The sequence below is a fragment of the Trichomycterus rosablanca genome, chromosome 5, assembly GCF_030014385.1.
Source record: "Trichomycterus rosablanca isolate fTriRos1 chromosome 5, fTriRos1.hap1, whole genome shotgun sequence".
Lineage (NCBI taxonomy): Eukaryota > Metazoa > Chordata > Actinopteri > Siluriformes > Trichomycteridae > Trichomycterus > Trichomycterus rosablanca.
This window is the reverse complement of record NC_085992.1, coordinates 31,389,112-31,403,329: the sequence shown is the minus strand read 5'-3', so window position 1 is coordinate 31,403,329 and position 14,218 is coordinate 31,389,112. Positions and strand designations below refer to the sequence as shown.

Below are 14,218 nucleotides of genomic sequence, written 5' to 3'. Positions count from 1 at the left end.
TCATCATCAGAGGCCTTGAAGCCAGAAATGATCTCATTCCACTAAGAGCGGGCCAACGTCCAAGAGCATTAATTACCTGAAGACAGAGCACAATGAAGGACATAATATAGGAAAATGACCAATGCACAATAGCTACATCAGCTGCTTTCAGCATTACCACAAGCAAAAAGGACATTAGCAGAACAATTCTAAAGACTTTCAACGACCACGAGAGAAAAAAGGCACCAGTCTGACGTCCAGAATTGACAGAAAGTAACTGTATTAATGGCAGTATTTACATCTTTAAGCAGTAAGCCAAGAATAACTATCCTGGTTACAGACTTTTACCAAGGACTGTAGGTATACCTTGGGTTTGTTTGTTTGTTTGTTTATTAGGATTTTAACGTCATGTCTTACACTTTGGTTACACTCATGACAGGAACGGTAGTTACTCGACACAAAAGACCCATCAGTTCACAAGTTCAATATCAAACACACTCATGGACAATTTAGTGTCTCCAATTCACCTCACTTGCATGTCTTTGGACTGTGGGAGGAAACCGGAGCACCCAGAGTAAACCTACGCAGACACGGGGAGAACATGCAAACTCCACACAGATAGGACCCGGATCGCCCCACCTGGGGATCGAACCCAGGACCTTCTTGCGTATACCTTGGGTAAAATTAATACAAATACCACTTGCAATTAACTAATGTTAATGTAATGTCTTTACTAAATTATTAGCAAAAACTAAAAGTGCTTATTAAATAAGTGTTTTTTTTTTTTTTTATTCATTGTAATGCAATAAAAGCTAGACGTCTTCCTAACAAATGTCTGTCCAAACAAAAACATTCTGGCTGGGTGTTTAGATTAATTTTCAGTAAAATAGACAGAGATTAATAGATTTAAGTCTATTACAAGCGATCTTCGAAAAGTTGCCGCACTTTTATATTTTGAATGGAAACCGTGAGGGTGAGAGGAGCAGTAATTGGTCATGTCTGAGAGACAGAGAGAGCTTATAGTCTGGATTTAGCACCATCTGATTTCCACCTTTTGGACTGCTCAAAGAAGCTTTAAGAGGAAGATTTTCATGTGATGATGTGAAAGCAGTAATGCAAAAACATTTTATGCTGATGGCACAGCACTTGGAAAAATGCATCAGAAGGTGACTAGAAGTGTGATGTCCTTTTTGAATAACCCTTATATTTAAAAGTAGCCAATTATTCACATTTTTGGTGGCTGCTAGCATTGTGGAGACGTGAAAGGGTAAATGTTGCACAGATTGGTTTTGGACTAGATTAGGGAGAAAATTGGAGAGGAAATTGCAACAAAAAAAAATGTGAGTAGCTCAAAATGATGATGCAACACTGAGAATGTTCTAATCTGGTCAAATCTAACCTTTTAAATATTTGTAGACAATTTTGGTTATTGTAGATCATCACAGTATGAGGTAGGTTATTGTATAGTGTTTTATGTGGATACCACAGAGGTGATATAGAATACAAAAGAGAAGGTGGTTTTATCTTGATCGATTACTTGGTGTGTCCCCATTAAACATGGAGGGCAAAAATAAATAAATTAAAACTAAACTTTTAAGCTGGGTAAATCAATCAATCAATATAACTATTTTCAAATGTCCTGAAATAAGACATGAAACATATATACATAAATAATTATATGTGCACTACTGAATCCCCTCCTTGAAGCAGACTGAAGTTAACAACCAGTGACGGGCTGGCTGGTGGCAGAAGGACAGCCTAAGGGAAGGAGAATGGACAGTGCTTGTTGTCATCTGCCTTCCTTGCTGACAGCGCTGTTTGAGTGGTCAGAGGCTGAGATTGTGTATCACTCCTGCTCTGGTAGCTAAGCTGATGGAGTCAGTAGTAGGAGATATCACTGCCAGCCTTCTCGGATAACAGGATATTTGTCACCTTCCCCTCAGGATCAAGGAGCCTAGTAAGCACCACTGAAGAGCTGTGATCTAGACAACAATGTCAAAGTGTTTTCCACTTTGTTGTTGTATTATTTATTTATTTATTTATTAGGATTTTAACGTCATGTTTTACACACTTTGGTTACATTTATGACGGGACAGGTAGTTACAAGGTTCATCAGTTCACAAGTTTAATATCAAACACAGTCATGGACAATTTTGTATCTCCAATTCACCTCACTTACATGTCTTTGGACTGTAGGAGAAAACCGGAGCCACCATGCAGACAGGGGAAGAACATGCAAAGTCCACACAGAAAGAACCCGTACCGCCCGACCTTGGGATTAAACTCAGGACCTTCTTGCTGTGAGGCAACAGTGCTACCCACTGAGCCACCATGCAGCCTTTTGTTGTTGTATTAAAATGCAATACCTGACAAAAACTATTGTACTAGGGTCACTGGTCTTTAAAGTATACATTCCACTCTCTGGAAACACTGACACATGGCAAAAACAGGAGCTCACTGGGCACAAGGCAGTACTGAAACTGGACAGCTTTAAGTATCCCAATCTTCATTTTTATTACTATTTTTTGATGAACAGTGGTAGCCTAGTGGGTAGAGCTTTGGTCTATCAGTTGGAAGATTGTCAGTTCAAATCCAGGCTCTGCTATGCAGCCACTGTTGGGCCCTTAAGCAAGGCCCTTAACCCTGTCTGCTCCAGTGCTGCCAATGGCTGACCCTGCACTCTGACCCCAGTTTCCAAACAGGCTGGGATATGTAGAACAAAGAATAAAACCGGTCAATGAGAACATGAAGGTCGTTTAGGGTGTGTGTTATTTAGGGTAGTATGAAACAATACGAAGATCATTGATTGCTTGAAACTCTTGGTGTGGTTGCATGATTGGATGTCCCGGGGCGCTGTTGGCTGGATATTTTTGGTTGGTGGACTATTCTCAGTCCAGCAGTGACAGTGATGTGTTTAAAAACTCCATCAGCATTGCTGTGTTTTATCCACTCAAACCAGCACAACACACACTAACACACCACCACCACGTCAGTGTCACTGCAGTGCTGAGAATCATCCACCACCCAAATAATACCTACTCTGTGTTGGTCCTGTGGGGGTCCTGACCATTGAAGAACAGCATGAAAGGGGGCTAATAAAGCATGCAGAGAAACATATGGACTACAGTCAGTAATTGTAGAACTACAAAGTGCTCCTATATAAGTGGAGCTGATAAAATGGACAGTGAGTGTAGAAACAAGGAGGTGGTTTTAAATGTTGTGGATGATCGGTGTATATACCTATTCATTTTTTATTTATCCATTTAATATTTAATGACTCAATAAAAAACTTCTTAATTATTCATTAACGTTCAAATTATGCTAATCTTTTATTCAAATGTATTCCCAGTCCACTTGTAATGAAACATTCATCAGAGCTACTTATTTACACCGGCTGTGCTTACTTTGCCTACATTGTTTACATTCCTGTTTTAAGCAGCCAGAACCCACAGTCATAACACTTCATTTACCACAGCATCAGCTTTTTCACACAGAAAAGCACAGCTACAACTAGCATTTTTCATTTTAGCACAATTCCTAAGGAAATTCTAAATGTTATCATAACAATCAAGCCCAAACCCAGCTAGCGACTTTAACAAGTTTCTGACATTAACACACTGCTTGCATTAAGAAATCATACAGTCAACGGGGGGCATAAAAATGGTTGGATGGGTCCAGTGTGTGAACACGTGTCAGGTAAGGGAGGTTTGGAAATGTTAAAGGAAAACGCTGGATGGTATTAACAGACACGAACATGTCTGTAAAGGCGGAGCAGCTGTGTCAACCCTCGGGCCTCGGGCCTCACCCTCGGGCCGATGCTGCATGTGGACTGCTGGCTCTGTCCGTCACTATGTGGTAGCAGCCAGGCGGAAGAGAAGACGACAGAAAGCTGGCAGGGATGACCGGACAGAAGGGGATAGAAAAATGAAAGGCAGGGGCATTAGATGGCCTTGTCGTCGGGTTGTGGAGTGGGCAGACAAAAAGCAGATGGCACAAATAAACCCGATGGTTTAATTACCTGCAGCGGAGCAAAAAACTTGATGGAAATTAAAACAAGGGATGCAACTACAGTGAGGGGAAACGAGCACTACAAAATGTGAAATGGGGTTTATTCCTGCTGCTGTTCCTGCTGCTTTTAGGACATGATGCAACTCCAAAAAAATCATTTACCGTCCTGCATTATGATTTGTGGTTTCACAGATTCTAGAGTGACACATTACAGAGCCAACTGTACTCACAGGGATGTTTAAAGTGATCGCTCTGGTTCTGTAGCTTTTCCCATACAAATGTTGTTCAACAACTGAAAGAAATTGCACTCGAGTGGTGCAGTCATCTAATACTAGCCCACCACTGTCAAAAAGGCACAACTGGCCATGCATGAGGGCGGAAAGGTTAATGGAGTTACCACTCATCACCAAAAAGGCACATTAAAAAATAAAATCAATATACACTATATTAAATCAAAGAAAAACAAATAAATTTCTAAAATTTAAGACTAATTTCATGCACCACATTACGAAATCAATTTCTTAATTCATCTACAAATTTCCTACAAGCATGTTTGTACATTTACATTTTCGGCATTTAGCAGATGCATTTATCCAAAGCGACTTACAATATAGTTACATTATACAGTCTGAGCAATTGAGCATTAAGGGTCTTGCTCAAGAGCCTAACAGCAGCAACCTGGCAGTGGTGGGGCTTGAACCAGCGACCTTCTGATTACTAGTCCAGTACCTTAACCACTAAGCTACGGCTTGTTTGTGGACAGTCTCTAGCACACTGCTACATCTCACAAAGAGATGGGTTGTTTATCCTTGTGAAGTGATTAAAAAAGTAACAGTGTCATTTAGATTTAAGTCAAACTAATTACACATTCAATCGAAGCACAGGTCTGTAAATTTAGTTCTTTGAAGAAAATATGAAACTACAACCACACTGCCTAGATTAGGCATCCTACTAATTATTTACTTAAAAACTAGAGGTAATTAGAGAAACTGGAAACAATGTCATCAACAGTAAGCTTAACTAAATTGCAGAGGTCAGTGGCTTGAAAAGAAGAATTATAGCTCAGTCATAGTACCTCAGCTCAGATTTAAACGTTAAAGCAAACCTCCCAAAGAAGTGGCAGAAAGTAAGAACCTTCATCCTGAATGCATGAATGTGTATGGCATGAATCCTGTAATGTAGGCAGGTATTATTACATCCACTATGAAATATAATGGTGGGAGCATTGTTGTATTTCACTTAACAGCAGAGACCATCAATCTGGTCAGCATTTATGAGAACAATGGCCAAAAAAACAAACACACTTTTTTTAAAATAATGGCCCTTGGCACATTTCCAAAGACCCACTGTATTGATTTCAGTAAAGAACCCTAATGTCTAGGTGATTTAGGTAAAGTCCTTTTCTTAACCCCATCAATCAAGACCTCAAAATAGGTGTACTTCATCACTCTTCAACTAACATGGCAAATTATTACTTTTGAAATGTAGTCTTGAAGTAAATGTCTTTAAATAATACCCTAAAAATTTTCTGTATCAGGTGCCAACTAACATTAAACCAAGTTCCTAAAATATCATCAAGCTGCCTTTATGATATTTAAATAAAGATGATATTTTACTTGCAAAAATCTCAATGCAGCTTTATTTGAAATAAATGCACATACCTGCACTGTCAAGCCATTTCAGATATTTTTTAATTAAATGAACTCGAAGCAACATAAAGCTTAAATAGGAGAGACGTTTTAACAAAGAGGCGTCTATTTCTGCCCTTTGAGTACCAAATACACACAGGACACATGCACTTTTTAATTTTGAAAGTCATTTATGTGCGACAAAAGCTGATAAATGTTACTTGCTGGACTGTCTAACTAAACTACTAGCTTATAAACTAAGCAGCATGATAAAAAAAAGATGCAAATGAGGGTATACCAAGGACATAAAACAGTAATCTGTAACAGTTGTGCTTTGAGTGTGTCCTTCTCTCTGCGTACTGTCCAGAGGAGGACATGCTGCAAGACTTTGGCCATGTCCTGATCCAAATGTAAGTAGCACTTACATAACTTCACTTTCTATGATGTCAAAGCACTGGTGGAGATACAAACCCTGGATCCCAGAGGCAGCAGACTAGTGTAATTTACCGCCACTCAAGCGCCAAGAAACATTTTGTACTATTCATTAATAAATTAACAAATTAACAAATTAACAATTTAAGTGCCATACATTACAAAAACACTTACACTAATATCCTTTTGCAGAAAATCTGCACCATATGTTTTGAGTTCTTGACCCTGACCGCCTTGAAAGCAAAAACTGCCACATTTCTAAATATCAGAGCATAATTTTGAGTCAGAAACACGATCTGTATGATTTATTTCATCTAGCACATGTTCTGTAAGACTTGGCTATTTCTACACCGCTCGGAAAAAGCTCCAGCGTCGGGCACTCAATGCAACAGCAGATGCAGCCTTGGTTTTGTGGAGATCTCAAATCTTCCACTTCCATTTTAGAACGGAGGCTGAAATGGATCCACTTGCGGAGGGCTTTGAACGTCGGTCTTGACGCGTTGCGCTAAACAGAGAATTACTGAGGCAGACCTGGCAAGCTCATCTAAGCTGCACTTGGCACTTTGGAGACCTATACCAAAAACCGCCATCGCTGCACTCCATAAACGGCCACTTCAGAGCGGTTCTGGGCAGGCCTCCAGTCAGAACCAAAAGTCAATAAACACAAGACTGGCTAGATGCAGAAAGAGACGAGCTCAGATCTAGCAGATATTTGAGTTGGACGGGAGCACGCTGGACTGGTTTTGGTTTGAAGGACGGTGAGAAATATTTGTTTTTAATTAAAGACAGTCAAACAGGGTCAAGACACCTTTTAAAACCCACAAGAGTAACACATTCCAGATCAGCTCGGATTCCTCCATATTCCCCTTCCTTCTTGCACAGTCCTTTTCCTGCCACCTAAAGTTTATTGATTAAATACTTACAAATTTCAACCTGGATTTGCACCAAATTTCTAAAAAGGCCTTGACATTGATTCAAATAAATAAATATGACCTCACAGGCTTGGTTAAGTGCTGCTTTTAATGAGCAGATTAAGATCAGCTCGCCCTCAGCGGTTCATTCCAAGCTGAAACAACTAACTCTCGTAGGGTCATTGTTACATGGAGGTACAGGAGGTACATTTAAAAGTACAGACTTACCAATATGACACATCCAACGGTTTAAAGAAGCCTCTTTTGATGAGATCAGCAAAGAAAGCCTCGGTCTCTCTGCATGCAGTCCCATTTCCAATGACAACAGTCTGGCAGCTGGATTACATGAGGTAAAGAAGGGGAAATAAACTTTAAAATCATGTACGAGTAAGTGTTTATTAAAATAACAGGTTTTACATTGGTCAGTTGGGGTCAGCTGGACTGTACATACAGCTAAAATAAAATGTTTACACCTATTCGTCAAGAACATGTACATTCCAGTAGTCTTGAAAATTAATTTAAGTACTTTTAAAAGTACATTGCTAGTTGTTTCTATTTTTCGTTTCTCCTCATCACCTGCCAGTGTTTGGTTACCACAAAGAGCCATGTCACGTATGGATAGCCACACTATGTGATTCCCCTCACACTTGCACAGGCATCTGGACCAGTCCCTAACATCACATATCGCAGCAGTAGTGAGAAGAGACCCTGTCCAAACACAACCAACAAACAACTGTTTGTGAGTAAAAAAACACATGGAATAGGCGTCACTGTCCAGAGTCAGCAAGCTTTACATGCCCATAAGCATACAGGCTGTGTGCAAAAAGGAAACCCCAACTCCAAAAACTGTAGCACAGCTTTTTTGAAAAATCTATGACTGTCATGACATAAATGTAAGTACAACTGTAGATATTTATGCACCCATATTTATTTATTTATATTTATGTACCCTAAAACATAACACTACGGTATTTAAATATAAATATATATAAATAAATAATTCTGGGCAACTGTTTGGACAAAAGATTTAAGTCACATGAAGCTTAGGTTAGGCAACGCAACACTGGCAGGTGATAAGAAGAGGTTGTCAGAGGTGGCATGTGATGATAACAATAATTAATAATAATAAATGATAATGATGATAAAAAAAATAATGATAAAAAGTGTGAGTAAGAAATATCCAGTCATACAGACATTTTTGGGCATAGAAATAACAGTCACAGTTTAAGGATACACCGAATCCATTGTAAGGCATTATACACTTACACACACACTTCCTTATTTACACACAGGATGGCACCAGGGTTTATTAAGCTAGCCAACCACTGCTGAAATCTAGGTTTTAATCTCAGCAGTGTAATGGGCCGGCCAGGCGTCTACACAAACATGATTGGCTTTGTCTAAGAGGAAGGAGATGGCTGAGGCCCTGCAATGGATTGGCGATTTGTCCAAGGTATTTCTGCCTTGCACCCAATGTTTCCCATTGAAACCGGACAACCGGCAACCCTGACCATGAAAATGAAACGAATCCATAGTACTACTCCACACACAAACACGCAAACTACTGAGCCATTCACACCTAGGAATAATTTAGATATTCTAAGCTGCTTTATGCTTTTCTAATTTCTTTCCCCCACTATTTGTTTATAAAGTTTGTTCTATTTATTATAGCATTACATGCAAAAAATAAGCAAAGCAACTTTGCTAAGAACAAGTTTATGCATTGTAAAAGAAAGTGTTACTAATATACAGTATAAGTTCTCTCTCTAGTTTTTTTTTTAATATATATTTAGCAAAAGCCTGTGAACAACCATTGTGCTTTACTCTTATTAATGGCATTGCTAGAATTGCAGTACCTATGTTTAAGCATGAGGTGGCGCAGCTTCTCGGCCTCTCTAGTCCTGCCTGGACCATGCAGATACACCACATCTGTTTGCAAGATCTGACCTTAGAAACAAAGAACAAAAAAAGAAATAAAAGCATTAAAAGTGAAATCCCATTGACTGTCTCTCTACCAGCATAATAATTATGGCATGCAGTCCTTTTAAAGATGCTCCGTTTAATAAAGATGCTTTGTTTAATAAAGATGATCTGTTCACAGCGACATTTACTTCGAGTCAGAGAGCACTGGAAGAAGCAGGCTAATGTTTGTGGACACTTTCGGAGAGCAGAAGGTCGTTTGATAACACACCCACAGACCTGTCACAGCCAAGCTAAACCTGGCATGAAGTGTGTGCATACATGTGGTGCCGCTGCAGGGCAGAGGGTAAGAGTGGGACGATGCCAACTGACACAAACTCACCGGGCCGATCAGTCGTCTGTAAGGTGTGCGTACACAATGCCCAGCATGGAGTCCAACAACAGAGACAAAGCACTGCGTTTTCCTTAAATTAGCCCATCAGACAACAGCAATAAAACACAAGGCATGGCTGTTTACTATTAGATAATTAGCTTTAGCTTATAAAGAACAGCTGTTTTGCTCTGCCCTGTTAATGGTTTTAGGTTTCGACCATAGTTATACAGACAAAAAGTATAATAAAGAATTTTTTTTTTGCATAAAAGAATCATTTCATCCTGATCTCTGACATCTTGTTGAATATTCATAAGAGAGATGCTACAATAAACCATTATTTTCTACACTATTATTTTTTATTATTCTCATTCTTTTAGTTGATTATTCTCTTTATTACACTGATTTTTCTTATTGGATGATTTACTCTTTTAGTTGAACAATCAAAGTAAGGAGATGTTAAAATAAACTTAATGACACAAAAAAGCATGATTAAACTGTGCCAACTTGTGGTCAACAATGACCAAACACTGTCACAATATCATGATCTGATAATGTTGCTATTAACTTTAAAATGTAATCAGTAACTGAGAGGAAGATGTGTGACTATGTGAGTTATCATAGGGACAATGCAGGTAGGATGTTTTAAAGACAAAGTTAGGGATGCGAGATTGAGATGGCTTGGGCATGTGCAGAAAATGGATGAGAGCTCTATCAGGAAATGGGTGCTAAGGATGAAGCCGCTGGGGAGGAGGTTTATACATGCATATAGGTTGGGTATGCAGGTGGTTGGTGTGACAGAGTAGGATGTTCAGGACAGGGCAAGATGGAGTTGAATGATCCTCGGTGGCCACCCCTGATATAAGCAGCCGAATGAAGAAGGTCTGAGTCTGGTGTGGAGAAACTCCAGTGGCCTGCTCGAAGCCCTGCCCTCAACTCTGTTCAACACCTTTGGGATGAACTGGAAAGCAAGCCAGATCTGAAAAATGCTGTAAGCACAAATTCCTACATACAGTGTATCACAAAAGTGAGTACACCCCTCACATTTCTGCAAATATTTTATTATATCTTTTCATGGGACAACACTATAGAAATAAAACTTGGATATAACTTAGAGTAGTCAGTGTACAACTTGTATAGCAGTGTAGATTTACTGTCTTCTGAAAATAACTCAACACACAGCCATTAATGTCTAAATGGCTGGCAACATAAGTGAGTACACCCCACAGTGAACATGTCCAAATTGTGCCCAAAGTGTCAATATTTTGTGACCACCATTATTATCCAGCACTGCCTTAACCCTCCTGGGCATGGAATTTACCAGAGCTGCACAGGTTGCTACTGGAATCCTCTTCCACTCCTCCATGATGACATCACGGAGCTGGTGGATGTTAGACACCTTGAACTCCTCCACCTTCCACTTGAGGATGCGCCACAGGTGCTCAATTGGGTTTAGTCCATCACCTTTACCTTCAGCTTCCTCAGCAAGGCAGTTGTCATCTTGGAGGTTGTGTTTGGGGTCGTTATCCTGTTGGAAAACTGCCATGAGGCCCAGTTTTCGAAGGGAGGGGATCATGCTCTGTTTCAGAATGTCACAGTACATGTTGGAATTCATGTTTCCCTCAATGAACTGCAGCTCCCCAGTGCCAGCAACACTCATGCAGCCCAAGACCATGATGCTACCACCACCATGCTTGACTGTAGGCAAGATACAGTTGTCTTGGTACTTCTCACCAGGGCGCCGCCACACATGCTGGACACCATCTGAGCCAAACAAGTTTATCTTGGTCTCGTCAGACCACAGGGCATTCCAGTAATCCATGTTCTTGGACTGCTTGTCTTCAGCAAACTGTTTGCGGGCTTTCTTGTGCGTCAGCTTCCTTCTGGGATGACGACCATGCAGACCGAGTTGATGCAATGTGTGGCGTATGGTCTGAGCACTGACAGGCTGACCTCCCACGTCTTCAACCTCTGCAGCAATGCTGGCAGCACTCATGTGTCTATTTTTTAAAGCCAACCTCTGGATATGACGCCGAACACGTGGACTCAACTTCTTTGGTCGACCCTGGCGAAGCCTGTTCCGAGTGGAACCTGTCCTGGAAAACCGCTGTATGACCTTGGCCACCATGCTGTAGCTCAGTTTCAGGGTGTTAGCAATCTTCTTATAGCCCAGGCCATCTTTGTGGAGAGCAACAATTCTATTTCTCACATCCTCAGAGAGTTATTTGCCATGAGGTGCCATGTTGAATATCCAGTGGCCAGTATGAGAGAATTGTACCCAAAACACCAAATTTAACAGCCCTGCTCCCCATTTACACCTGGGACCTTGACACATGACACCAGGGAGGGACAACGACACATTTGGGCACAATTTGGACATGTTCACTGTGGGGTGTACTCACTTATGTTGCCAGCTATTTAGACATTATTGGCTGTGTGTTGAGTTATTTTCAGAAGACAGTAAATCTACACTGCTATACAAGCTGTACACTGACTACTCTAAGTTATATCCAAGTTTCATGTCTATAGTGTTGTCCCATGAAAAGATATAATGAAATATTTGCAGAAATGTGAGGGGTGTACTCACTTTTGTGATACACTGTACATAGATATGGGGGCTGCCATAGCAAGCTTCATATTTTTGGTTATATGGTATAAGTTGAGTTTATTTCTAAGAGTATCACTGTTTATAACACAATTGTTCAAACCTTTCTATGTGTGGCAGCTAAAGCATCTACATCTACAAGTGAAAACAACACTGTGTCCTTACTAGTGGGTGAAAGGATTGCCAATTTGCAGCCATGGTAAAATCCTGGATCGACACCAATGATGACATGGCCACGCACTGGACACATCAAAAGCCTCTGCCGCAAGTTCCGCACAAACATAGCAACAGACTCTCTCTCTGCAGTAGTGGACAGTTTTGTCCTGGGACAAGGATAAAAAAATTGACAAAGAAAAAAAAAGATAAGTATGAAGCACTAATTAAGCATGTTCTTAAGTTCCATGTTCTTCAGTAAGCACCTGTAGCTTCTGCACAGCAGGGGTGATACAAGTCTCTTGTAGGAATCCTCTACTGCACTATTCAGAATCTTCATCAACTCTGGATGTGCAAACCCCTGCGGTCTCCACCTACAACACACACACAAATACGCATATCAATAAATGGCATGCATAATGTTATTCTACAGTTTCTCCTTAATGTGAACATACATATTACAATCCAACTAACTGTATAAGACGCATATAAACAACTAACATGCAAGGGTACAGTAGTGTGGCATGATTTATAAATTTTAGTCAATAAAGCACCTTCATTCTTCCACTAATCTGGTCACATTCAATAGCACTCACACAATATTTGCATAGTTTATGTCAGGCAGTCAGACTTGAAATTAAAAAGCATATTTTTTATCAAAAGTTTAAAATAAATCAATAAAATAATAATAAAAAATGCTGAGGTGCTTGGATGGCACATTGGTCTATTACGCTAGCCCACTGCCACTGGGATCCGAGTTAAAATCTCAGCAGTGTTATCAACCAGCCAAGAGTCTAAGCAGACATGACTGGTTTTGTCTTTGGGATAAGAGTAGCCAAAGACAATTTGAGGGTAATATGGGAGAGAGATTTGTCTCATGTAGTGGATGAGAAGACCTGGGAGGGGATCCTTTCCAATGCCGAGAAATATATCAGAGAAGCCAAAAACAAATTTATTCAGTATAAAATAATTCATAGATACTATTATACCCCAACAAGACTTTATAGAATGGGCTTAATAAAAGACGACTTATGTTGGAAATGTAGAAAAGAATGTGGTACATATATGCATGCTTTATGGGAATGTCCTAAAGTTTTGCCCTTGTGGATGAATGTATTAGACCTTATGAGTAAATGGTTGGGATATGATCTGCCCAGATCACCAGGACTGTGTCTCCTTGGGGACAAATCTCAAGTGCCACAACTAAGCAAGTCTATGTTTAGGATATTAAAAACTGGACTATTAACTTGTGCTCGAGTAATTTTAAGGTGTTGGAAGGAACCTCAAAGCCCTACGCTGAATATGTGGAAGACTGTAATGATGGAGAGTGTGGCATGTGAGAAAATGCTGGGCAGATTGAACTGGACAAACGATAACATCATGGAACAATGGGATAGTTTCAGTAAACACTTGTCTGGAAGGCATAGCCAAACCTTGTAAAGACACTGATGAATAGATATAACCGTACCGGAGATGGTGTACAATTGCCAGTTTATTTGTCAATGTGACTAGCAGATGCCTTGTTTATTTATTTTTCTGTCTCAATCATTGATGTCCTGTATACCTGCCTGATTGTAAATGTACTTGTGTATTTTATTTTATTTTAATTATTTATTTATCTATTATTATTTTTATTTTTTTTATTTTTCCTTCTTGTATTCATATTCATGTTAAAAAACCTAATAAAATTTAAATTCCAAAAAAAAAAGAATAGCCAAAGACCTGCAATAATTGGCACCCTGTGCAGTGGATTCCTGTTCTTTCTGGTGGAACCGGGCCTGCCTGCCACAACTTTGACCAGGATAAAGTGAAGATGAAAGATCAATCTTTACACTACAATGATTTCAGTAGTGTTTTTTTTACACAACATGTCCAAAATAAAACATGAGGTAACAAAATATAATCTAATAACAATTATAATATTTATAAGCCTCTTATTAGTTACTTATAATTATTTATTCAATTATTTTATCATGCACTCAGGTGGCACAGCAGTAAAACACTTGGAGGTGCACTTGTCAGTGTTTCCTCAATGCCGGTCCAAAGGCTGAATAAAATATGAAGATTTAAAAGTCCCAGGTGTGGAGCTCAGGTGGTGCTGCAGGATATTCCACTAGAACAACAGCTGCAAAATTCTGAACTCCTTGGTTAGAAACTCGGTGTTGCCACCGGTTGGCTGGGTGCCATCTGGCGGGCATAATTGGCAGTGCCT

At 39.8% G+C, this 14,218-nt stretch overlaps 1 protein-coding gene across 2 annotated transcripts in view; it reads right to left on the bottom strand.

Annotated features, from left to right (window-relative positions):
• The window catches only part of srbd1 (S1 RNA binding domain 1), a 114,213-nt gene that overhangs the window by 81,765 nt on the left and 18,230 nt on the right, over positions 1–14,218 (bottom strand). For both annotated transcript variants that reach the window (XR_010012384.1, XM_062995054.1), the window contains exons 10-13: positions 12,273–12,380; positions 12,019–12,176; positions 8,815–8,905; positions 7,187–7,294 (exon numbers count right to left, since the gene is read on the bottom strand). Coding sequence is in view for 1 of the 2 variants with exons in the window: in XM_062995054.1 (XP_062851124.1) it covers positions 7,187–7,294; positions 8,815–8,905; positions 12,019–12,176; positions 12,273–12,380 (465 nt within the window). In the remaining variant the exon portion in view is untranslated. The remainder of the gene's footprint in view (positions 1–7,186; positions 7,295–8,814; positions 8,906–12,018; positions 12,177–12,272; positions 12,381–14,218) is intronic.